General features: G+C 51.9%; 1 protein-coding gene across 4 annotated transcripts in view; it reads left to right on the top strand.

Moving 5' to 3' along the window:
- The window catches only part of Arhgap8 (Rho GTPase activating protein 8), a 43854-nt gene extending 19879 nt beyond the window's left edge, over nucleotides 1–23975 (top strand). For 2 of the 4 annotated variants that reach the window (XM_021630853.2, XM_021630854.2), the window contains exons 4-12: nucleotides 852–983; nucleotides 4652–4738; nucleotides 6461–6559; nucleotides 7201–7311; nucleotides 16377–16450; nucleotides 17936–18013; nucleotides 18682–18810; nucleotides 20513–20616; nucleotides 23016–23975. In XM_021630853.2, coding sequence (XP_021486528.1) covers nucleotides 852–983; nucleotides 4652–4738; nucleotides 6461–6559; nucleotides 7201–7311; nucleotides 16377–16450; nucleotides 17936–18013; nucleotides 18682–18810; nucleotides 20513–20616; nucleotides 23016–23312 — 1111 coding nt within the window. In that variant the 3' untranslated portion in view covers nucleotides 23313–23975. Of the gene's footprint in view, nucleotides 1–851; nucleotides 984–4651; nucleotides 4739–6460; nucleotides 6560–7200; nucleotides 7312–16376; nucleotides 16451–17935; nucleotides 18014–18681; nucleotides 18811–19214; nucleotides 20617–23015 lie in introns of all 4 variants that reach the window. The other 2 variants (XR_009593618.1, XM_060388904.1) reach the window with 2 other exon arrangements.
- Nucleotides 23976–24955: the final 980 nt, after the last annotated feature.

Genomic DNA, 24955 nt, shown 5'->3' with positions numbered 1-24955 from the left:
AGAGTCCCCTGTCCTGGGTGCGTGGACGCTTGTTTTTCATACCTGTTGGACACAGGCTGTGTAGAGAGCAGAAAGGTGTGTTTCTGAAAACACAGCAGACCAGCAAGACACCTGAGGTGTGGGGGATCATAGCGCTGGGGTGAGGGCAGGGCTGGAAGCCAGGTGGCACTGAGTTCAAATCTCAGCCCCTTCTTGAACAGTTTGTGACGGCTACCTTGACAAATGATTATGAACTTAGTGGCATGAAACAGCAGAACTGTATTCTATGCAGAATACATGCAGGTGTGCTTCAGACATGCTTCCTTCCAGGGGAGAGCAGGCAGCTAGTCTCCTTTTCCTCCCAAGTACTGGGCAAATCCTTGAATTTCTGGGGCTGCATCATATCTGCTCTGCCTCCATCTTCATGCAGCTTCGTCCCTCTATGGGTCTTCTCTATGGACCCGTGAAGGGTCCTGGGCCTGGGTTGGCTTCTCTGAGACTTCTCCTGGAAGCCATCCTGGAAGGTCCGGCATCCACCCATCTCCTAAGACCCCAGATTCATCTTCAAGCGCCTCCCTTCCAAATGTGGGGTGGTCACAGTTTCTGGGGCTTTGCTGTGGCTGCATTTAGGGAAGCTCCATGTCCTCTTGCTGGCTGTGTGACCTGTGGTCAGTGAGGGAACACCTCACCCGAACCTCAGGTGTCACCTAAGCAACAAGGACAGAGTTTCCACATTGCTCCGGATGTGACCTGAACGTGGCTGGCTCCTGGCACCTGCTGGCTGGACATGGGTTCTGTTTCATGGACTTCTCTTACTCACAGTGCAGAGCAAGGGATTGTCCTGAAGGAGCCCTGTGTCTTGTATCCTTCAGGTATCTGAAGTACACACTGGACCAGCATGTGGAGAATGACTATACCATCGTCTACTTTCACTACGGCCTCAGCAGCCAGAACAAACCATCCCTCGGCTGGCTCCAGAATGCCTACAAGGAGTTTGACCGGAAGTACGTTCAAAGTACCCACAAGGGTGGGCTGAATGGCGGAGGGAGAGGTGGGGCTTTATGGGCTATGCAATGGGTAGGGACTGATGCTGGCATCTCATTTTAGTGATAGAGGGGGTGCATCTGGGAGAAGACTACAGAATCTCAATACTTCGGTTCCATTTCTGGAGGCAGAAGTGTGTAGGTTGGCATCTGGGTGAAGGGCAGTGATTTATGTCTGGTTTTTATAGGTTCTCACTCTATAGCTCTGCCTGGCCTGGAATTCTGTGTATACCAAACCTCTGTCTCCCAAGTGTTGGGATTAAAGGAATATGCCACCATGCCTAGCAGGCCAGTGGTTTTTGAATGGTGACAAAGTGAAAGGCCACATCAACAGATAGAGATTGGAGGCCGCCTATGTCCTGTGTGAACAGCCATTCACACTCATGCTGAAGGGCATCAGAGAACACAGCTGTCTGTGAACAGGGATGCGGCGCTGACTGACTTCCTGCTTCCTGCTCCTTTAACCTGGGCCAGCGGGTGTCAGGTGGAGGTGGGAAGAAGATATGGCCGTGGTCTTTAGAATGGAGGAGCTGAACTCTAGTGCTCCCTTTCCCACCATCAGCTGGATATGGTGGGGCATGCTTGTAATTCCAGCACTCTAGAGATGGAGGCAGGAGGACTAGAGTTATCCTAGGCTATTCGAGGTTGAGGCCAGCCTGGACTACATTTGACCCTGGTTCAAGAATAAAACCCATATAAAACAAAGTGATAAAGATTTTCTCACTCTCTAGGAAAGGGATGGGGGGGCAGGGATGAGACTGTATACCTTGGCTCTGTAGAAAACAAAACAAAACAAACAAACAAACAAAAAACAAGTGGATTCTTTAGGCACCAAAACTATACAACAGTGTGATCTGTGGAGGACAATGAGCCCTCTGTCCCTAGAGGCCTGTAGCTGGGACTTCAGCTCTGATGCGTGCTGGGAGAGCCTTCACATTGCCTCTGCTATGCCCTGGAGGAATCCCACCTGCTTCCCTCTGGGTTATGACCCTCTAAGCCAGGCCACACCTGCTAAGTGTCCACTCTTTACATAACCTGATTCCAGGGGTCCTTGCCCTGTTCCAGGCTTCCCGGTGAGAGCAGCTGCCTCTTCGATGGGAGTAGCTCCGGGCTCTCCCCCCTTGTGGCCAGATGCAGCTGATGGCCTTCGTGCTTGGCTTCGCTCTCACTTTGAGGGACTGGGAGGTGATGGGGCATTGGCTGACATGTAGGATGAGCCCTCTCCTTTTCACTCACTTATATCTATGGGGACTTGGTGTGTTATTCAGCGAGGCAGGTGTAAGAAATAAATCAGTGGAGGAAGATGAAAGAACAGACTGCCTGACCTTGAAACGTCAAGAGCAGACTTTGCTGGTCTGAGAGGTTGGCGTCCTCACTCCTTGTGGCTTGGTATCCGAGGGCACAGAAGAATGAATGCAGCGCACAGGATCTGAGACTCAGTTTTTGTGGACGGTAGAGGGGGGGAGGGCCTGGCTCTTCTAGACCCAGAAACTATTTCTATGTTTTGTTTTGCTTTTCTGATAGACTGATTTTTGAAAGCGTGAGGTAGGAGATAAGTTAAGCTGCCTGTTTTTGTGACCTTCTGACTTTCCTAGCTGCAGGGTAAAAGATAAGTCAGGTTGTCTGGTTTTATGACCTCTGGGCTCCAGGGTGCACGGTGGGGTTTAGCTGCTTTCTGGAATTCCAAGGCAGCAGATTTCTTGAAGCTTGTCTTATGGCCACCACTTTGGAGAGGTCACTTTTTTTTTTTTTCTCCAGTATGTTCTTTACTCTCATTTACTGCTCACAAGACACAAATTTATCTCCACCGTCATCCCTCAGCCTGGCTCAGGGACCTGTCTCACCCCTTCACTCTCTCCTTGCCTTCTTCACCTCTGACCCCAGCCCTGGAATGTGGCGTTTCTCCTGGGATCCTGCCTCCTTCCTGAGGCCTTTGTTGCTCTGGGCTGTCACATTACTGATCAGCCTCATGAGCTGACAGTGTGTGTTCACGGGGAGCCCTGCACCCACTCCTCTGCATGCTCACCTCGGCTCCCCACTCTGGCTTAACTTCTTCCTGATGCATCCCCTCCTCCTGGCCTGGATTACTTTCCTCCAGATATCCTCACCTACTCTGCTCTGATGTCTCGTGCCAGGGTACCTCAGCCCTCTGCTTAGATGCTCTTTTCTTTTTCCTTCTGAGCTTTGATTTCTGTCCTGACAGACCCGTGTCATACCCCTAAACTGGTCCCGGCCTTCTGGGGTGCCGTTGTAGTTTAATATCTCACTCTCAGGCACTCTAGGGTCCTCCCGGCCATCTGTGGAGTAAATCATGCCCCGTTCCACGGCTTTATGCACACTACCCATAAGACATCACTACTGGTGAGTGTTGCAGGGTATTTGATCCCATTTCGAACCTCGAGATTGTAAACTGTAAGAACCTGTATCTTGTTTGGTGTGGTTCAGCTCTCACACACACCTTTAGTCCAAGAACTTTCTTGTTTATTGTAAACAGGTGATTATAGTTCGGCCCTAACACAACCTTTAATCTTAGAGCTTTCTGTATGCAGGATTTAATCAAGTCAACCCTAGGTTGGTTTTTGGCTTTCTCCTCCTGAGCTGTTGGGTAGGAGCTACCAGGCCCTTTTCTCCTGAGCCATCAGCTGAACTAACAGGCTTTTGGCTTTTTCCTTTGGGACCTGAGCTGAGTAGGAAGGTCAGCTGGGAGCTTTCTCTACCTCTAGGAGCTAGCAGGTTTTCACCCCAGCATCTGGCTCCTGAGTCTTCGTTGGTAAAATCAAGCTGTTGGGATTTTCTTTCCGACTAACAGCAGGCTGGAAGCCGCAGCTTGGTCATCCTGGTTTAGGGCTGTGCTCCATGCCCCGTCCCCTGACTGCCTATCATCTGCACCTGCAAAATTATCCATAGCTACAGGCTCCACTTCACACACGTGCAGTGTGAACAGTGCAGTGGTTGACCAGGGTGGAGGGAAAACACCTTCTATGGTGTGTGTGTGTGTGTGTGTGGTGTGGTGTGTGGTGTGTGGTGTGTGGTGTGTGGTGTGTGGTGTGTGGTGTGTGGTGTGTGGTGTGTGTGTTTGTGTGAAAGCCAACTATCAACTATCATTCCTTCATAGGCACCATCCATCCTGTTTGTTGAGGCAGGCTTTCTCCTTTGCCTAGAACTTGTCCAGGAGGCTAGGGTGGCCATCCAGGAATCCTCCTCCTGCCTCTGCCTCTCCAGCACTGAGATGACAAGCACGTGCCACCACACCCAGCTTTTCTTACATGGGTTCTGGGGTCTCCAGCCACTTTACCAACTGAGCCATCTCCCTAGCCCCTTCCCTTTCTGGTTTCTGGTTTTGTTTTGGAGACAGGGTCTCACTGTGCATCCTTGGCTGGCCCGGAACTCTCTAAATAGACCAAACTGGCCTCGAATTCACAGAGCTTCACCTGGCTCTGCCTCTCAAGTGCTGGGATTAAAGGCATGCACCCCCTCCCCCGTAACCCCCCAGTTCTTTCTGGGCTTTAATCCACGTCCATTAATCGAGCCTGTTGAGAAGTGGGTTTTCTGCATCTCGGACCTGCTGTGCAGTCACTCAGAGTGCTGGAGTTGGGGGACCTGAAGTGACCTCACCTTTCCCTCCTCAGGTACAAGAAGAACCTGAAGGCCCTGTATGTTGTGCACCCCACCAGCCTCATCAAAGTTGTGTGGAACATCTTCAAGCCCCTCATCAGGTGAGCGTGAGCCCAGCCGACCCTGATCACCTTCTCTGAGATGCACCTCTATAGGAGGGTTCCATGAGGGTCTGCCCCTGAGGCATCTAGGGGTTATCGTGGGGGTCACATGACCGTCCAGGCCATGTGCTTCGGCATTCTGAGGATGTGGACAGGAATGCTGGCCCTTGACACTGATGTCAATACCCCTTGGCCTACTGCCCACATTCTGCACCTGCATCTTGGTCCCCAGGGCCACCATCAAGTTTACAAAGCCCAGAAAGGGCTCCAGTTTACACAACAGAAGCCGGGACCCCAGCACATGGCTCCTACCCTCTGTCTTCAGGGAATGATTTGGGCCAGCCTGTCCTCTGCAGCTGAGCGTGACAGTGAGGAAGCCCAACCATGCTGGGTGTTTTCTTACGTTTTGTCGTCCTTTAATGTCCCCAGAGCAGAGACCAGACTGTTTCCAAGCTGTCTGTTATAGGCATGCACAGGTGTTTGAGGTCATCCCACAAGATCTACCCCAACCCTTCCTCAGGGCCCAGGGCCCATGCTCTCCACAGCCCAGGTTCCCTGGCAGTCTGTGAAAGCTATCTTTCCTGTGGCTGGCATCTAGCTTCCAGGTCTGATCCACTCTTGCCCACGAGAGGGAGCCAGAGCACAGGCCTTGGCCTCTCTTGGGGTGCCGGAACTGGCTTAGGCTGGAGCTGGCACTGGACTCAATTCTACTCTGCTCCCAGGGGTTTCCCATCCATCTATCATGATCCCTTGTGGTCTTGATTTATTTGGGGGTAGGGGGGCTGCGGTAAGTTAGATAATTCCATGTTATTTACAGTGCGGAGAACACATGGATTGTTCTAAAGGTAGCAGAATCTGGCATTGCTGAGCCTTAGAAAGTCATTGCAAGTCCGCAGGATGGCTCAAGTTCTGAGTCTATATCAGTGGGACCCAGGCCTTGACAGGTCAAATGGCTGTCCCGGATCCCTGGGAGAGAATAGAACTTCAGGCAGAGGCTGTACTGTCTCTCCACGGCCTCCTGAAACACCCCTGGTGACTCTCCCAAGGTCTCTACCCTTCGGCCCAACACAAAACCGCCACTCACCTGGGACCATGGAGTCTCCAGGCATGCAGACTCGGTCTGCTGGTCCTCTGAGCCTGGCACACAGTTATGGTCAGTATCAAGGTCACCCTGGCAGGACCTGGAATCAGATGGGAGAAGGGCCTCCGGGCTTGCCCGTGAGGGACTATCTCATTAACAGAGGTGGGAAGCCCAGCTGCCACCCGTGGGTGGGACCATTCCCTGGGCAGGGGTCGTGGGTTGTATAAAGGGAGAGGGGAAACTGAGCAGTGGCATGCTTGCGTGCCTTCTCTGCTGCCCTGGACATGACGTGACCCGCTGCTTCCAGCTCCTGCTGCCTTGACGGGCTACACCTTGAACTCTGATCTAAAAATAAACCCTTTCACCCTTGAGTTGCTCTTGTCTTAGTAGTCTATCACAGAAAAAAAAAAACTAAGACACATCCATTCACCCCACACAGAAAGGCGCCCCTGTGCTCTCTGCTCTATGTAAATTCACAGCCAGTTCAAACTGGACACGCACCATTCTATGCAGGTGAGCCTCCAGGGCCTTTGCCCCATCCTGAGTCTCAGTGCATAATCTGTCATATGTACAGCACCTCAGCTTGTGCATCCCTCTCTCCTTCACCCCATTGTCTTACTCTCTCGTTTCTCCTCCCTCAGTCACAAGTTTGGGAAAAAAGTCACCTACTGCAGCACCCTGCGTGAGCTCCGGGAACACCTTCAGTGCGACCAGCTGCTGGTACCCCCGGAAGTCGTGCAGTGAGTCCCCACCTTTCCCCGGGCACGGCTGTGTGGTCCAGTATCCACACACCTGTTCAGGAGCGCAAGCCTCGAAGGCTGCATGCCGTGGGAGGGTGCAGTGTTGCTCTGGCTCTTGACGCTGACAGTGCAAAATTGATTTAAAACACACACACACACACACACACACACACACACACACACACACACACTTTGAGGCACGGCTTTGCGGTTCTGCTTCTGAGCAGGATATGAAAGGGGTTCCCTGGTGTGCAGATGAGCTGTGTGTAGAATGAAATATTCCAGGGGTGGCAGACGCAGGGACTCTGCAGGACAGCTAGCGGCATCGTACTCAGCTTCCGCTGGATGCCTTCCCAAGTGTCTGTGGCAAGCCAGAGCACAGGGTCAGTGAGCAGAGCAGCCCCAGCCTCAGGCCTGTGCCGGGCAGGCCAGCTCCAGTGGGGCTCGTGAGCCTCCTCTGCCTCTGAGCCCTTCACTTCTCTCTGAGGGCACCAGTGCCCCGCCCAGGATGCCCGAAACGTAAACCAGAGAGGTCGCATACATGGGTGTTCTGTTGCTGTTGATTGGGGCCCGATCTCCCACACAGCACTTGGAGATGGCTTCCACGGCTGTGAGGTGACGCTCTCCTGTTGTGTCCATAGGTATGATGAGAAGCTGCAAAACCTGCAGAAAGGCCAGCTGCCCCCTCCCACCAAGACTCCACCACCTCGGCCGCCTCTGCCCACCCAGCAGTTTGGCGTCAGCCTGCAATAGTAAGTGATGGAGGGTGAAGGCTACTCTTGCTAGAATGCTGGGACCCTCGGTGTCCTGGGAGGTTGCCCCGGTCCTCTGCCTCCAGTGGCTAAGCTTAACTCTACAGGAGAGAGTCCTCACTGAGGGGATGAGTGCCCACTACTCATGTGACCAGGCAGAGGACAAGAGCTTTCTGGTCACCCTTCAGTTCTGCCCTTCAGGCTAGGACCCCTCCTCTCACCTTCCAAGGGGAACGTGCTCACAGGCCTTTAGCAGGACAGACCTTCAGTGGATCTGTCATCTTCCTCTAGTGTTTACCCACTCATCTTGGGCCCCTCCTCCGGAAGCCTTCCTCTGTGCCCAGTCACACAGGCACCGCTAGTCCAGCCCCAATCCAGTATCCTATCTGCCTTTCCATCTGGGTCAGGAGTTTGTCCCTCTTTGGGTCCCCTGCTTTGGCAGTAGACCTGGCTGACGGAAATCCAAGGCAATGTTTTATCTTAAAGCAGCTAAAGCAATCAGGTCACCCACAGTGTGGTCAGCCCGTGGGCCAGGGGCTGGAGGGATGGCTCAGTGGTTAAGAACGCTGACTGCTCTTTCAGAGGACCCGGGTTCAATGCCCAGCATCCACATGGCAGCTCACAACTTCTAACTCCAAGGCCTGACACCCTCACACAGACATACATGCAGGCAAAACACCAATGCACATAAAATAAAAATAGATAAATGAAAAGGAGGAGGAGGAAGAGGAGGGCAGGGCCTGCTGTGTGGCAGGTGCCCGAGACAGGTTAAATGGTTCACTTCAGTCAATTGCTCCGTGTTAGAAACTTGCATGAGGTTTGGTTTTTCACTCAAAGCCCTGGCCATCTTTAAGGCCCATGCAAGCCGAGAGCCCTGAGAAGAGGTTAAGGGAAATCTGGTGGGATTCAGACTTGTCCTTGTCCTTCCTGGGCCATCAGGACAGGATTCCTCATGTCCTCCTGTGGACCCTGGGCAAGCCCCATCTGCGTGCTCTCATGGCCTGCAGTGCAAAAGGCACGTGTGGAAGGCAAAATGTGCCTGTGGATGTCACATTTTGACCCTGGTGCCTTCGGCTGCACCCGGCTGTGAGAAGGACTTGGCAGGCAGGATTTTTAGCATCTTGAGATGGGGGCTCTCTGGACCACCTTGTCAGGCCCAGGGCAACCCCTGGGGTTGGATGCACAAGAGTATGTGACGCTGGGGAAGCACTGAGCCTCTAGGTGCCAGCCCCACACCCATTCGAGACTTGACCTTTAAGGTAATTCAGGGTTTTTTTTTCAGGCTGGTCACCACTGGGGAGCAACAGGAAGTGGTGGGGAGGCTGTCACGGGTGGTTCTGTGCCTGGCAGCGACGGAGGCATGATCTAGCGCTGTTCCCTGAGCGCAGCAGGGCTGTGTCTGGTGACCCGAGTGGATGGAGCAGGATGAGTCTGCGGGGGAGGAGGGGAGCATCTTGGGATATCGGCTGTTGTTTCCCATGTGTGTGTCCCTGGATCGGCACCGTCTGATGGCGCTTTGTGCCATGATGGGCATGGTCGGCCGGACCAACTCTGGGCCACGTGAGCACATGGCTGCTTCCTGTTTTAACAACTTGAGTGGCGCCTGTGGCAGCTTCCGCTGGGTCACACAGCACCTCTGCACCCAGCCATGTGTTCTCAGGTGGAAAACGCACTGTATAGTGAAGTAGTTTGCCCCCAAACCATGGATTGTGGAAGTATGCTGCTGGGACTCCCTGGCGATCCACCCCAATGGCTGTGTAAGGCAGGTGCCTGCAGTAGCCATGATGGCTCTCTAGGGGTCGCTGGTGAGAGACCAGGCCAGGAAGTGACAGTTTACACAACGTTTCTGAGGTCTCTCTGTACCTATTCCTCCCCTATGGGTCTGCTGCTGACATGCTCCCATTCAATGTTCCTTAATGTCAAGGCTACAGCCATGCCATCCGATGGCCTGTCATACCCTGCAGAGCCACCTCTGTCTTCTCATCTGAGATGACAGCAACAGCAACAAAACTAAAAACAGGGCCATTGCCACCATGCCTGAGCACGCTGTATTTCACCATATACTGTTGTGTGCTGGGCGCCCCACGCTGGAGGCAGAGACATTCCCGGGACTCACTGGCCACATGGCCTGACCTAATCAACACATACCGGGCCAGTGAAGAAGGACACTCCAGGTCGTCCTGAGTTGCACCTCACACTCCCAAGCGCACATATACACACAACCACGGGAAAATGAAAACCAAGCGTTGACGCACAGATCTGCCCAAGGTGCGCCTGCGCGGCGTGAATGGGGAGCTACTGGTGGCCGTCATCGGCCTCTCAGCTCTGCTGTGTGATGGCTTCGGGAAGACTTGCTCTTTGTTCTATGTGTGTGGGTGTTTTGCCTATGTGTGTGTGTGCACGCGTGCTGTAGGTGCATGTGTGTACCATGTCCGTGCCTGGTTCCCACCGAGGCCAGAGGAGAGTGTCAACCCCCCTGGAGCCATAGTTATAGATAGCTGTGACAGGCCATCTGGGTGACGGGACTCAAACCTGGGTGCTCTAGAAGAGTAAACAGTGCTCCTAACAGCTGGGCTGTCTCTCCAGCCCGGAGAAGGCTGTTGTTGTTCATCTCAGATGGGACGGACTGACAGACTAAAGAGGGGGTTCTGTGTAAGCCTAGTCTGCAGACTAGCGTGTTGATGGGGTCACTCAGACAGCAGCATCGCTGAGAAGCCCCAAACCTCGGCATGGGTGACAGGCAGCTCAGGAGAGCTGCAATCCTGGATCTCCCTGTGGGAGCTGTTCGCCGTCTACAAAACCTTACACAAGCTTCTCACGAGTCTCGTAGGTTTCTGGTGAGTGTCTATCGTGAGCCTGTGGACCTCCCTCCTTCCTCCTCCTTTCCCTCCACCCCCAACACCTCCAGGAAGGGGTGTTTTATTCTGAAGCAAACACCTGGGTCACCTTTGGCCTTGTGACCTGAGTGCTTGTAGGACATGGTGACACAGAGTTGCCAAGGGGTCAGGAGGCTGCTGGGACCGTCACATTCAGTTCGGTTCCAGGGCCAGTTAATGCTTTTAACAATCGTGGAACAAACGGAGGGCTGGGGAGCAGCCTGGTAGTAGAGGACTTGCCCAGTATGTGTTATCTCCGCAACCACGCCAACGCCACACGGAAAAATCCGCTTCGTTTCCTCTTTAGGGAGCAGCAAGCACATCAGATGCCTTTGAATACATCCCGTGCACGCCGCTTTAAGAGATAATCTGTGTGATTGCTTCTTTAAATTAATATTTTATGCTTTCTCATTGCCAATGACTATAATAAAATGGCAATAAACGTATTCAATAAAGCACCAGATACGTAATTTGTTTGGACTGCGAATGAATGGAAGGCATTAAAATTCATAACCAAAGCCTATCCGCCAGTGTTAATTTGCTGATTTAAGTTCACAACAGAAAGCCATCACTTGGAACGAGCCACTTTAAGCCAAGAGAGGAAGGCAAAGTCAGGGAGTCAGAGGTCTCGCTCGGCCTGGGCCAGGGTTCCGAGGTGTTTGCTCAGCGCGTGCAAAGCCCTGGGGTCCCATCACCAGCCCTGCAGAAATAGAAAGGCTTGCTTGCCATCCCCGGGGAGCAAGGTGGAAATGTGTGACTCTCTTCTGGGTAGCTGTGGGTCTGGGAAAAGAGGACGAGGTGGGCCAGGCTTTCCAAGTTGGGGAAGTCCGAGCTGATTGACTTTACATGTCCCAGTTTCTATGTCTAGAGATGAGCTGCTGCCTTCCTCACTAACCCTGTTCAAGAGCCTTGCAACCATGGGCCTTGCCACAGAGCATGCAGAATATACACGCGCCCTTCACCAACCCCTCCTCCAGGAAGCCTTCTCATCCATGTCTATTGCCTTTCCTGCCTCACAAGCCGCACATAGTCATGAGCCCGCTTACCATCTCCAGAGTCTTAGACATTCCATGTAAATGGAGCCACAGCACGCGTGGCCACTCTTAGCTGTATTCTTCCGCCCGGTGTCATCTTCGAGGTCCATAGGGGGTGTGGCCGGAAGCATTTATAGCACAGCCGTACCAGAGTCCATTCGGTCTCCGGCGATTACTGGACGTCTTGGTTGTTTCCACCTTTGCATCATGATGCTTAGTGGCAGTCTGAAAATTCACGTCCGAGATTGTGAGTTTGGGTTTTTGTTCTCTTGGGTCTGCAGCTAGGAGCCATAGCTGGGTTGCATCACTGGGTTGCACAGTGTTCCGGCTTTACTGAGACATGCACCCCACCCCCACCCTGGCTGTTGGTGCTGTTGGGGGAAGTTGTGGGAATCCTCAGGGCTGGAGCCTTGCTGGAGGAAACTGGTGGCTAGGGGGAGGACTTGAGGTTTATAGTCCAGCCCGACTTCTGGTCCCCATTGTCCCCTGATCCCTGGTGGTGTGAGAAAGCAGCTGTGGGCTCCCACTGGCACCATGAGCTGGTCCTGGGGTCATGTCTCTCCACCATAATAGACTGCGTCTCCTCAAACCATGAGCCCCAAGAAACCCTCCCTTTGTTTACTGTCTCTTTTTTAGGAACGGTGTCACAGCGATGAGAAAAGCCGCTAATCCACAGGTTGACACTTTCCATGAGGACCCACAGGGCCATTTTCTAAGGTGGCCCCAATAGTTCCCATCCCCGCCAGGGGCTGGGTTCCAGCCCCTACATGAGGCTGCCAACACTCATCATTGTTGTTCTTTACTGTAACCATTCTAGTGGGAATGGAGGGAAAATTGCTGAGGCTCTGATTTCGTTCTTATAGCTAGTGATTCTAAATATCTTTTATATAGTTGGCTGTTTGCATCCCTTCTTACATCAAAAAGTCCTTTGACTTTTTGTCTTTTTAAATTTGTATAAAGGCATATATTTATATATTCTAGGGTCTGGAGACATGGCTCAGAGGTTAAGAACACTGGCCGCTCTTCCAAAGGTCCTGAGTTTAATTCTCAGCAACCATACGGTGGCTCACAACCATCTAGAATGTGATCTGGTGCCCTCTTCTGGCCTGCAGGCACACATACAGGCAGAATGCTGTATAAAAATAATAAATAACTAAATAAACCTCTAAGGGTCTGGAAAGATGGCTCAGTGGTTAAGAGCACTGACTGCTCTCCCAGAAGACCCAGGTTCAGTACCTAGGGCCCACACGACAGCTCACAACTGTCTGTAACTCCAGTTCCAGGAGCTTTAGCGCCCTCTTCTGGTCTCCACAGGCACTGCACACATGATGCCCAGATACTCGTGTAGGCAAAATGCTCATCTACATAATAGATGATAGATAGATAGATAGATAGATAGATAGATAGATAGATAGATAGATAGATAGATAGATAGATAGACAGACAGACAGATAGATAGACAGAATATAGTCTAAATACAGTTTTTTCATATATATGGTGTTTTGCCTGCATGTATGTCTATGTACCACATGTATGCCTGGAGCCTGTGGAGGACACAAGAAAGTGTCAGATCACTCAGAACTGATCTGACAGTTGGAGATGGTTGTGAGCCACCATGTGGGTGCCAGGAATCAAACCCAGACAGATGTTCTGGAAGAGCAGCCAGCGTTCTTAACCACTGAGCCATCTTCTCAGCCCCCATTCTGGATTGTTAGAAGATACGGCTTACAAATATAATCTCCTGTTTCATAGGTTGCCTTGATGCTTTCAAGTGTGTGTGTGTATGTGTGTATTTGTATTATATGCTATAGCATATAATATATACATTATGTATTCATGTGTTTGAGTTTGTAGTACCCTTGGAGCTTAGAAAAGGGCGACAGGTCTCCTGGAGTTGGAGTTACAAGCAGCTATGAGCACTCAGTGTGGGTGTTGGGAACCGAACTCTGGTCCTCTGGGTAGGCTAGTATGCACTTTTAACTGCTGAGCCATCTCTTAGCCTGATTTCATCCCTGGCTGTAGCCCACACTAGGCAGTGTGACTTCAAATACAATGATTCGCCTCTCTGAGCTTCAGTTTGTCCTCTATAAACATAGGGATGAAATGTTGCCACTAGCAGACGCCCAAAGGCACGTAATGCACAGCCAGCCACCACCAATCCTTTGGCATTATCTAGCTGCCTTGGCATCCAGGACCTCCCTGGCTGACCCTATGGCCAGGGGGCTCTGTGGTGGCGGGAGCTGTGGCCATTCCTCCCATCTTGGGGATTGAACCACCATCTCAGAGGTCAGAGAGGCTCGGGAGACAATGACTGTCCTGGAGGGCTGGAAAAGCCAGTGCCCTGGGACAGACTAAGTACTCACACTGCCTGCGACCGGCCAACCAGCTTTACTGCAGTGCCATCCCCCTCCTCACCCCACCCCACTCCCCTGTTTGTGCATTCACCACATGCAATGCATGCAAAAGTAGGAAAAAAGCCTGCTCCGGCTGATGCCAAGCCCTTCTCCCAGGGGACAGGCAGGGCTTATGAGCAGAGCTGCCCCAGTGCCTTCTGGGCAGATGGCTGAACGTTGCTCTGTCTTCTAGGCTGCTTCTGGGAATGCCCCTCGGAACCTCAGCACAGGGGATGGGTTTAATGTGCCCCAAGCATCTTTACAGAGACCTGCCCCTGCCCCTTGCCATTGGGGTTCTCAGGAGGGACATGGTATAACATTCCCCCATTGCCCTGGGCACACTCGCCCAGGCGGGACATGAGTGGGGTCCATCTGTTCTCCTGCATGGGATAATTGTTATTCTCAGCACTGACTTTGCGAGTCCATGGGGCAAACCTCTCTTTGGGCCAGCAGGAGAGGCTGGAGGGGAGACTTGGGACTGTGGAGTACTTGCTGGCAGAGACTCAGAACTGGGGGTATCCTGCAGATAGCAATGATTTCTGGTCAGGTCCCCGGTTGCTGTAGGCTCTGACAGGTAGAGGTAGGTCCTTAGGTCTGCAGGCTAGTGGACCCAAGATTTTTGGGAAAAATCTCTCCCTCTGTGGCCCTGGGTTTTCTCAACACTGGAGGAGGTAGTGTTGGATGGTCCCGAAGGTTCTGCCTGTCCCAAGATCTGCTTGTATAGCAAAGTGCAGCGTGGTGCCCAGCAAAGTCCTGGTGTGAGAATGATCTCTGCCACCAGCATCATTGCCTTCCTATTTAACAATGCCCTTACATGCCCCAGACCCTGGAGAGGTGCTGCCAACACCCTCACTGTCCACAATGAGGGAGACTGAGGCCAAGGAAGCTAAGGGACTGGGCTGGCAAGAGCACGGCTCTGGGGAAGGTGCCATGGGACATCCGGCTCCCTAGAAAGCAGTGTTACAGCTCCTGCTGCCCTGTTCCTCCCTCCCTCGGGACATCTCCTCCCTGAAAGCTGGCAAATAGGGAGCTGACATGGGACAGGCTGTGAAGGGCCCACCCATTCCTGGGCCTCGCCGCGGCTACCCCGTGACTGTTCAGGGCTTTAGCAGAGAGAAAGATCTCTGAGGAACCAAACCACTCATGGAGTCAGGATGTGTAGGGGCCATTGGTCCTGTGATAGGGCCTCAGGGAGGTAGGTGAGTGCTGGGTTTGGCTGGCAGAGCCATGGTTGCTACAATACTCCTCCTCTCTGCCCTCTGCCTCTGTCTGGATTTACACTCCGAGTGGGTTGTTACTGAGCTCGTATCCAGCTCACACGTACGTGGTGACCTTGACACTGCAAGTGACAGCATGAACAGGGTGAAGAGGTGAGGTCCTGGAGCCTGCCTGGGTTCAAATCTCTGCACTCAACTGAGCAAGTCATGTGACCAATCTGTGCCTCGGTTTTTCCATCCACGTCCCAGTCAGCCTAAAACATTCATCTCAGCCTCATAGAACAGAATGGATGCTTTCTGTATTTATACCTGTTCTTGGATCCCAGTGTCCTAATCCACCTTTCTCTTCAAGAGACCCTGAGGTCCCTTCGCTGCAGTTGTGGGCCTCGCCTCACTCAGCTGTCACAGGCAATGCTGTGTAACAAGCCGTCTCCACCTCAGCATGTTACAGCAGCGGGCCTTTTTTTTTTTTCTGTGTCTCAGTCAGTTCTTGTTGATGCCATGTAACAAATAATCTCCCTCTCAGCACGGTACGGCAACAGGCGTTCTTTCCTGGGTTCCATGAAGTGTGCAGAGCAACTGGGGTTCAACTCACTTTATGTATCTTGTCATTTCTGACACTCACACCAAGGGAGTGGCCTCCACCTGGGACATCTGTTCTCCCGGCAGGGGACTGAAACAGGTATGGCCCAGTCAGGACATCTTACAAAAACAAAAACAAACAAACAAAAAAAACCCCCCAAAAAACATGTGTATTGTGTCTTCTTATATCGCACAGCAGGTGGTATGGGCCAGCCCATGGCCAGTCCACAAAAAAAGCAACTCCTCTGCGAGTGAAGTGACACAGAGACCCTTTCCCAAGACTGCATAGCTCCCTCCACCATGATCCCCAGCCAGTGCTAGATGCCAGGGCCTCGGAATCTGCATGAGAGCTTGCGGCTATCTGCCATTACTGTGTCTCAGGCACCGTGGTTTTGCCATGTCCTTGTGTCCTGTTTATTTATTTATTTTTGAGGCAGGGTCTCTCCCTGCAGTCTTGGCTGTCCTGGGACTCACTATGGAGACCAGGATCCACCTGCCTCTGCCTCCCAAGTGCTGGGCTTCAAGGTGTGTGCCACCATGCCCAGCCAGTACTTTTTTTAAATTGAATGAGCAAGTACTTTTTAAATTTAAATTTTTAAAATTGAAAGGGCACCCAGTCTAGTCTCCTGGGTCCACACTCACAGTTAGACTTTTTCTGTGCCTCTGTCTGTACCTCTTGTCTGTAATGCTTTTTTTCTCTTTCCTCCTGGTAAGCTCCTCCTCATCCCTCAAAACCCTCACCTTGAAGTAGCCCCATGGGGAAGCCTTCAGTCCCCAGCATTTCCCACACCGTATTCTGGGTGGAGTCTGGCACTGTGCTGTCCTTCCAAATGTTTGGACTCTCATGGTTGCTTCATGGAGGCTAAGGCCGTGTCTCTGGAATAGGGAATTCAAGAGCCTTCCCCTGGCTGTGCCTGCCATCAAGGCCTGGAATGAGTAAGGCAATACTTTCTTCTCCCTCAGCCTCAAAGACAAGAATCAAGGGGAACTCATCCCCCCCGTGCTGCGGTGGACGGTGACGTACCTGAGAGAGAAAGGTAAGTTGCTGGCTGGAGCTGGGACATGTAAGAGTGCTTTTCCACAGGGGCTTCGCTTCAGCTCCCGAACATTCCACAGGTCAGAGGCCACTGGAGCTGTGACCTGAGCAAGCAGTGGTGTGCAGGCACAGTGGTCCCTGGTGTGGCCTCAGATGGTCTCACTGTAATACCTCGTGTGTGTGTGTGTGTGTTTGCATATATGCATGTGAGTATTATGCCCATGTGTTTGTGTGTACGTACGTGTGAGCCTGTGTGTGTTCGTGTTTTGTGTGTGGAAGCATGCATGACGTGTCTCACATGTGTCTCATGTGCTGGCTGTGTGACCTTGAGCCAGTTGCTTGCCTTTCCTGGGTCTCCATTCCCTAGTCTGTCTGGCGGGGTTAATAACAACGCCTGATTCATGCTGTTGTTGGCTATGTAGAGCGAGAATTCTGGAATTTTGGTTTCTTTACAAAGTGCAGATAAGAGCGTGCTCTTGTTTTAATCCCAGGTGCAGGGATGTAGGGATGTATCGGGCTGTCCACAGCAGCTGACTATGATTTGCCTCGTGCTCTAGCAGAAGCGTGGTTTTGCCAGCTGCAGATAGTTTCTGTGATTGTGTGATGTTTGGAATTCTGGGAATTTTTCAGAGGGTGTAGAAATGCTAGAGCCCCAAGAGGTGGTCATTCAGGGGTTTGGTTGTGGTTCGTTAGTAGTCGTGCTCAAAGAAGAAACAAAAGAAAGAAATTAGATTCATGGATCTGTATCTCTCTCTCTCCTTTTTTCCTGTTTAGTGGTAGGAATTGAAACTGGGGGGATAAAGGGTGGGAAAAAGAAGAACCTACAAAGTAGCAAAGACTGGCCACAGGTATGTGCCTCACTGTGAGCAATGGGTTTATTGACCAGATTGAACCTGGGTCTGCGGGCTCCATGGCCCATGGGTGGGTGTGCCCTGTGGCTTGGAAGGCTGAGGCCCCACAGCTTTCTGAGATTGTGGCTGGAAGGCAGAAAGAAGCATTGCAGGTGCAAAGACCCTGTGGCCACCTGGGGCATGTGTGCATGAGTGTGGGTCTGTGGGAAAGCTAGGGGGGAGCAGCATGAGAGCCTAGAAGGACTTCAGCCTCCAGGCTGCTGCCCGATGTCCCCATGTGCCCTGGGCTGCTATCTTTGGGCTTGACTTCTTCTCCTGGCTGTGAAGCCAGCAGGGGCCTGGCGGGGAGGTAGCCAACTGGTGATGTTGGATAGAAGAAGAAAGGCTGAGCATTTTCTCTAGAGTCACATAGCTGCTAGGAGGGAGGGGCAACTTTCTCTTGCAACTGGAGGCGACCTGTGTGTTTCTTCACTCCTTTCTTTTAGGGAGAAAGGGAGGGACTAGAGGTGGGCTGTTCAGGCAACTAGAAAAGCCTGACCTGAGGCCGAAGGAGGTGGATGCCGCAGAGAGGGAAGTCACAGAATCATGGGAAGCCTGCAGTGCTGGGATCTTAGATGTCCGGTCTCTTCTTGTAGGGCTTCGCACTGAGGGCCTGTTCCGGAGATCAGCAAGTGCCCAGACTGTCCGCCAGATACAACGGCTGTATGATCAAGGTGATGCCCTAGACCCCTCCCTCCACCCCCTGTCCTTAGTGTAACTCCATACCCCACTTAATCCCAGAAACAGGTCTGCCCAGGAACCCTAACCACTATAGAGCAGAGAGGTCCTGGCTCCTGACACCAGCCTGCTGGGCAAGGTGCTGCCCCAGCCCTCATTGCCTATGTGCCTTCTCTATTGGTACCAGGTAGCCACATGGTTCAAACTAACACGTGTGCAAAGTAGGGACATCATGTCACTGCTCTCCACAGACAGCCCCCACTCTGCAAGCGGAGAACTGGCATCTGAGCCAAAATAACACTAAGCAAGCGGCTGTCTTGTTCCTGGGGACAGTTGCCCTCTATTCCTGCTTGAGCCCCCCTCCACCCCTGCTCTCACTCATCAAAGTAGGCCCACGTCGTCCAGGGCTTTCCGTGTGCAGCCCCAGAGCTATGGCCCTTTCCTTGAAGCTCAAAACCTTACCCTAAGGGAACCACAGCTGGCTCTGTGGACACCCTAAAAGAGGAATGCAATGAGAGGGAAGCTGGTAGGGAAAAGCACCCCCATACCCAGGAGGGGACAGAGGTATCCCCAGGACACATGGCTGTGACCCCACCACCTCCCCCTTAATTTCCCAAGCCGTGGTCTGGGCAAGGTGCTCAGTCGTATCACGTCCTGTGTCCAGGGAAGCCGGTAAACTTTGATGACTATGGGGACATGCATGTCCCAGCCGTGATCCTGAAGACATTTCTGCGAGAGCTGCCCCAGCCGCTGCTGACCTTCCAAGCCTACGAGCAGATTCTGGGGATCACCAGTACGTATCCCCTTGGACCGTGGCCTCAGGGCATCCCTGCCTACTGACCCAGGTCAGCGTTGGCCTTGCCTAAGGCAGCATCCATCTGATCTTGGTCCATTACTGTCCAGCCCTGTAGGTCAGCAGAGGGAAACTACCCCTTTATTCAATGAGGGTATAGGCTTCTGCTGATGTCCAACAGGCCATGCCGTGCTTGGGGTGGAGGAGAGCAACCCTAGCTTGCCTGGTAGCCCTACCCAGGTGGCTGCATTTCTTCTTCAAGTGAAGTGTGCAGGCCCTTCCTGGAAGTCTCCAGAGACAATATTCGGCTGCTCTCTGCCTGCTTCCCAGGGAAGGGTTAAAAGGAACCAACACGTTAGCCAAGGTGGTTCACGTCCCCCCTATGTCCTCTCCGTGGTCACCAGCCTCAGAAGAGGGGCCTGACACTGTGTCATCACAGCCCGGATGTGTCCCTGGAAATGTCGACTTCAAGGCAACTCCTTGTCCATTGAGGTTACGAAGCAGCCACAGCTCGGTTCTCTAAGACGGTGATTTGTATGAGCAAGCCTTCAAGCTGTTTATAGACCAGAATCCTGTGTCACAGTTACACACCTGTACAATTCCAGGGTCTCCCGGTCAGTACACAGGTGTAGTGGGAGGACAGTAGTGTGTCAGAGGCTGGGGGGTTCAGGGACAGGTTTGAGTGTATGCCTATGGGTGCACCTGCATTCAGGGAGCCGTGTGAGTACTTTCTCATGGTGATTTTTTTAAGGTGTTTCTGCTGGAACCACTGAGCCACCTACTGTCTCTTTTACAAATTTTCTTTCAGAAATGGTCTCACCATGTAGCCCAGGCTGACCCTGAACTTGCAATCCTCCTGTCTCAGCCTCCAAATGCTGGGATTGCAGGCCTCTGCAGCCACATTCAACTTAGTTTTTAACTCCAAGGCTATCATGAGGGTCTGAGGGCATGGACTGGTTGGTAGAGTGGTTGCCTAGCAACCATGGGCTCTGTGCCCCAGTATAAACCAGGTATAGAGGCATTCACTTGTAATTCCAGCAGTTGGGAAGTGGAGGCAGGAGGCTTAGGAGTTCAAGGGTATATCCTCAGCTACATAGCAGGTTTGAGGCCAGCCTGGAGCATAAGTGATCCTTTCTCAAAACTAAACAAAGCTCAAATGGAGTGGGGCTAAAGGAACCGAGGGTCTATGTGTGAAAGAGTTACACCGTCCCTACCCCCTCCCCTGGCCATGGGGCTTTTCCCAAGAACGACACAGTGCGGTGGTCCATGTACCGAGAATCGTAGGCAGATGCGTTTATCTTAAAGACGGGGAGTAAAGCACTAGCCTTCCCCAGCAGAACAGTCTCCGAAGCAGCTACTGGCTCCATCCCTATAAGCCCCAGAAAGCCCTCGGCCAATGTGTCAACACACAGCCATAGTTGTAAAGTATTGCTGAGCTCTGGCATGGTGGCGGATGCTTCTGATGCCAGCATTTGGGCGGTAGAGGGAAGAAACAAAAGAAACGCGCTGGGCCAGATGTGGACTGCCACCTGTGTACAGCTTACCCGGCCCTGGTCTAGCCTTTTCCTGTCTGCAGAGTGATTCCCTGCCCTGTTCCCGGCAGGTGAGCAGTTTCTGTAACCATCACCCAGAGGAGGGAGGAGCTTGGCAAAAGTAGTGGGGGACTGTGTTCCCCCGGGCCAGCAGCCTCATGCTATTACAGGTGTGGAGAGCAGCCTGCGCGTGACCCATTGTCGCCTGATCCTGCAGGGCCTCCCAGAACACAACTATGCTGTCCTCCGCTATCTCATGGGCTTCTTGCATGAGGTAAGTGAGGGCTAGCTGCTTCCCAGGAGGAAGGCTAGCCCCAAGACTAGCTCCAGGGACCTCTTATCAGCAGTCCCCGAATAGACGGATCCTGTTTGCCCCAGGTCCAAAGTCACAGCCACTCCACTCTTTAACCACCAAAGGACTTCGCTCAAGACCCAGCCTCTAAGATGCCTGAAAATCTGTTGCAATGCCCCCGGATGGGAGCCAGGAGGGACATAGGGGCGGTCTGTCATGTGATGTCATATTTTTGGCTTCGTGTGTGCGGTATATATGTGTGTACATGTTCATGCGTTTGTGTATGCATATATATATATATGGGAATGTGTATGTGAAGGACGAAGGTCAATGTTCGAGGACTTCCTCAGTCACTCTCATTTTTGAAGACAAAGACTTACTAAACCTGGAGCTCATTTATTCAGCCAGTGTTTATTGGCTGGCCAGTGAGCAGTGAGCTACAGGGACCTGCCCTGTCTTTATACTCCTGTACCCCAGTGCCCAAATAGGCATGTACCACCACACTCAATTTTCTCTTTCTCTCTCTTTCTTTCCTTCCCTTCCCTTTCTTTCTTTCCTCTCTTCCTTCTGTCTTTCTTTCTCTCTCCCTCCCTCCCTCCCTTCTTTCTTTCTTTCTTTCTTTCTTTCTTTCTTTCTTTCTTTCTTTCTTACTTTCTTTCTTTCTCTCTCTCTCCTTCCCTTCTGTCTTCCTTTCTTTCCCTCCCTCCTTTCTTTTCTTTCTTTCTTCCTTCCTTCCTTTCTTTCTCTCTCTCTCCCTTCCTTCCTTTCTCTTTCTTTCTTTCTTTCCTCTCTTCCTTCCGTCTTTCTTTCTCTCTCCCTCCCTCCCTCCTTTCTTTCTCTCTCTCCTTCCCTTCTGTCTTCTTTTCTTTCCCTCCCTCCTTTCTTTTCCTTCTTTCTTTCTTTCTTTCTTTCTTCCTTCCTTTCTTTCTTTCTCTCTCTCTCTCCCTTCCTTCCTTCCTTCCTTTCTCTTTCTTTCTTTCTTTCTTTCTTTCTTTCTTTCTTTCTTTCTTTCTTTCTTCCTTCCTTCCTTTCTCTCTCTCTCTCTCTCTCCCTTCCTTCCTTCCTTCCTTTCTCTTTCTTTCTTTCTTCCTTCCTTTCTTTCTTTCTCTCTCTCTCTCTCCCTTCCTTCCTTCCTTCCTTCCTTCCTTCCTTCCTTTCTCTTTCTTTCTTTCTTTCTTTTTTTCTTTCTTTCTTTCTTTCTTTCTTTCTTTCTTTCTTTCTTTCTTTCTTTCTTTCTTTCTTTTCTTCTCTAAGACAGGGTTTCTCTGTGTGGCCCTGGCTGTCCTAGAACTCACTCTGTAGACCAGGCTGGCCTCAAACTCAGATTCACCTGCCTCTGCCTCTTAAGCACCCCTTCTCCCCCAGCATCACACTTTTTTCTTTTTTTGTGGGTACAGGAAATTGAACCCAAGTCCTATAGCAAGTACTTTAGCCTCTGAGCCATCTCTCCACCTGCCTACCCCACACTCACAGCAAGCAGTTCTGTCTCTTGCTGTTGCCTGGTTAGTTCTCAGCCAAGCAAGGATGCTCTCAGACCCTCTTACTGGAGAACACACTCCTCAGGCTTCCGCCTCCGGCACTGGTGTGAACGGGTCTTTATTGTGTCTCTCCCACACAAGGGCTCAGGTCTCTTCTTTGCCTTCTATGCTCAGTTTCCTCATCTGCAAAGTGGGAAGTAATGGCTCCTACTTATCCAGGTGGCTGTGCCAGTCAGGAGGATGGGAGCCCCCAACACTGAAAGCACTTTAGCCTTGCCACTGTACCCAGGAGCCTGAGCTCGGTTCACCAACCATATCACACCAGAGCCAGAGGGTATCTGCCTTAGATCTGCAACACTGGGTGCACTCCCCCACCAAACCCAGTCTTTCAAAGCGGAAGGGAGTTGATGGGGCGCTCAGATTATCCCAGACTGTGGAGTCAGAGGGTCCCCACAGCGTCAAGGCCAGAACCTTTCATGCATGGGAAAACTGAGAAACAGGCCTCAAGTGGAGAAGTGGCTATGCTAGATTTTGACACTGGCTGAGGCCTCCATTCCAAAACTCTGTTTGTTTATCATTTGTGAGTGTGTATATGCATGTGCACGTGAGGTCAGAAGGCAGTGTTCAGCGAGCAGGTCCCCTTGGGCCACCACGTGGGTCCCAGAGAGTGAACTCAGACTGCAGAAGTTACCATTACACACTGAGCCATCTCACTGGCTCCATTGGTTTCTGAGATGTGGTCTTTCACTGGGCCCTCAGGGGTGAGGCCGGAATCATGCAGAGCTCTCTCTACCACACCAGTCTCCCTCGGAGGTGAGGACGGGAATCCAGGCTGCTGAGGCCCAGGGGTTCACAGGGGTTCACAGGGGTTCACGTCTTGGTTTTCCTCGTGTCCTCTTCCAGGTGTCCCGGGAGAGCATCGCGAACAAGATGAACAGCTACAACCTAGCCTGCGTGTTTGGGCTGAACTTGATCTGGCCATCTCAGGGGGTGGCTTCTCTGAGCGCCCTGGTACCTCTGAACCTGTTCACGGAGCTGCTGATCGAGTATTACGACAAAGTCTTCAGTGCCCAGGAGAGCCCTGGGGAGCACAGCCAGGACACTGTGAAAACGCAGCCGGCTCACCCTGTCACCAAGGGGTTCACGCAGGCGGGCACTCCCCGGGCCTCACCATACCTGTCACGTCTCCGAATCCCCTGACTGGCTAGAGACACCCCAAGATGGGAAACTGAAGGGACATGGGAACTTTCGGAAAGGGGGCCCAAGAATTGTCAGGGCAGTTGCTGCAGAGAGGCTCCTGGATTACTCTTCCCATCTGGACCGGGCGGGCCTTATACCACACTCACCCTTCCAGCTCTGGCAACTCCAGCTCTGTGGTGGTAAACAGGCCTGAGATAGAATCGTGTCCCCACCCCCGGCACTGTCAGCCAGAACAAGTTTTCGTTCTCCTTTGCCTGATTCCTGTTTGGTCGTGGGGCAAAGAGAACGCTGCATCCTCACCGAAGCTGGATGTTTGTTTATTTGTATCTGCCACTGAACAAGTAATGCAGGCGTTTGTTTCCTGGTTGTGTCAAAGTTGCTCAGCATGTGGAACCCGAGGCCCAGGCACGGCCCATGATAGCTATGGACACAGCACAACCAAAAAGGGCAAACTTGCTTCAAACATGAGGGTTCTCAGTGATTTGGGGGGTGGGAGGTGGGGTAACTCAATTGTGAGGTTCTTTTTTTTTGTCTTTCAAGACAGGGTTTCTCTGTGTAGCCTTGGCTATCCTGGACTCTGCAGACCAGGCTGGCCTCAAACTCACAGAGATCTGCCTTTCCTTTGCCTCCTGAGTGCTGGGATTATAGGTATGTGCCACCAAACCTATTGTGCCATTCTTTATTATTATTAATTTTTGTTTTACGGACATTGGTGTTTTGACATGTATGTCTGTGTGAGGGTATTGGATTCCCGAGAACAAGAGTCACAGACAGTTGTGAGCTGCCATGTGGGTGCTGGGTATTGAACCCGGGTCCTCTGGAAGAGCAGCCAGTGCTCTTTTTTTAAAAAGGACTTTTTTTTAAAATATTTATTTATTTATTATGTATACATTGTTCTGCCTGAATGTACACCTGCGCACCTGAAGAGGTCACCAGATTACAGATGGTTGTGAGCCACCATGTGGTTGCTGGGAATTGAACTCAGGACCTTTGCAAGAGCAGCCAGTGCTCTTAACCTCTGAGCCATCTCTCCAGCCCCCAGCCAGTGCTCTTAACTGCTGAGCCATCTCTCCAGCCCCAATCACGCATTTCCTAAGGGTGAGCTTCTAGACACCATTGTGTCACACCACGGGAAGTTTGGACACTGGTGCATGTCTGAGGTTTGTCTCCCTGGTGGCCATCTCTGCTGGCAGCCTTTGGGACCCTCAGCTGAAGTAGCCTCCAGCTAATGTCCAGCCTGCACCCAGTCACATGTGTCGGCTGTCCCATTTCCTACCCATCATGCTCTATCATGTGCTCACTGTCGATGCTGTCTTTCCTGGTCACCTGAGGCCACACGAATTCTCCTGGGATTCATGAAACTGACTGTGGCTGCTTCTTTTTCTTTTTCCTTTTTATCCTGTTATCCTACAGAGCTTCTTTCCCTTTAGTTTCATTTCTTTTTTTTTCCTTTTATTTTCCTCCCTCTTTATTTTCCTCTCTCTGCTCTATCATTCATTCTTTCTTTCTCTCTGCATCTTTCTCCCTTTCTTTTTCTTCCTATTTTCCCTCCTGTCTCTCCTCCTCACCCTCCTCTCCCCTTCCTTTCTTCTAACAGCCCTTCCACCCTGACCCCAAACATTCAAACAAAGTGGGCTCCCGGC

The sequence above is a fragment of the Meriones unguiculatus genome, chromosome 8, assembly GCF_030254825.1.
Source record: "Meriones unguiculatus strain TT.TT164.6M chromosome 8, Bangor_MerUng_6.1, whole genome shotgun sequence".
Taxonomy (NCBI): Eukaryota; Metazoa; Chordata; class Mammalia; order Rodentia; family Muridae; genus Meriones; species Meriones unguiculatus.
Note: the sequence above shows the minus strand (reverse complement) of the source record. Positions and strands in the feature narration are given on the sequence as shown.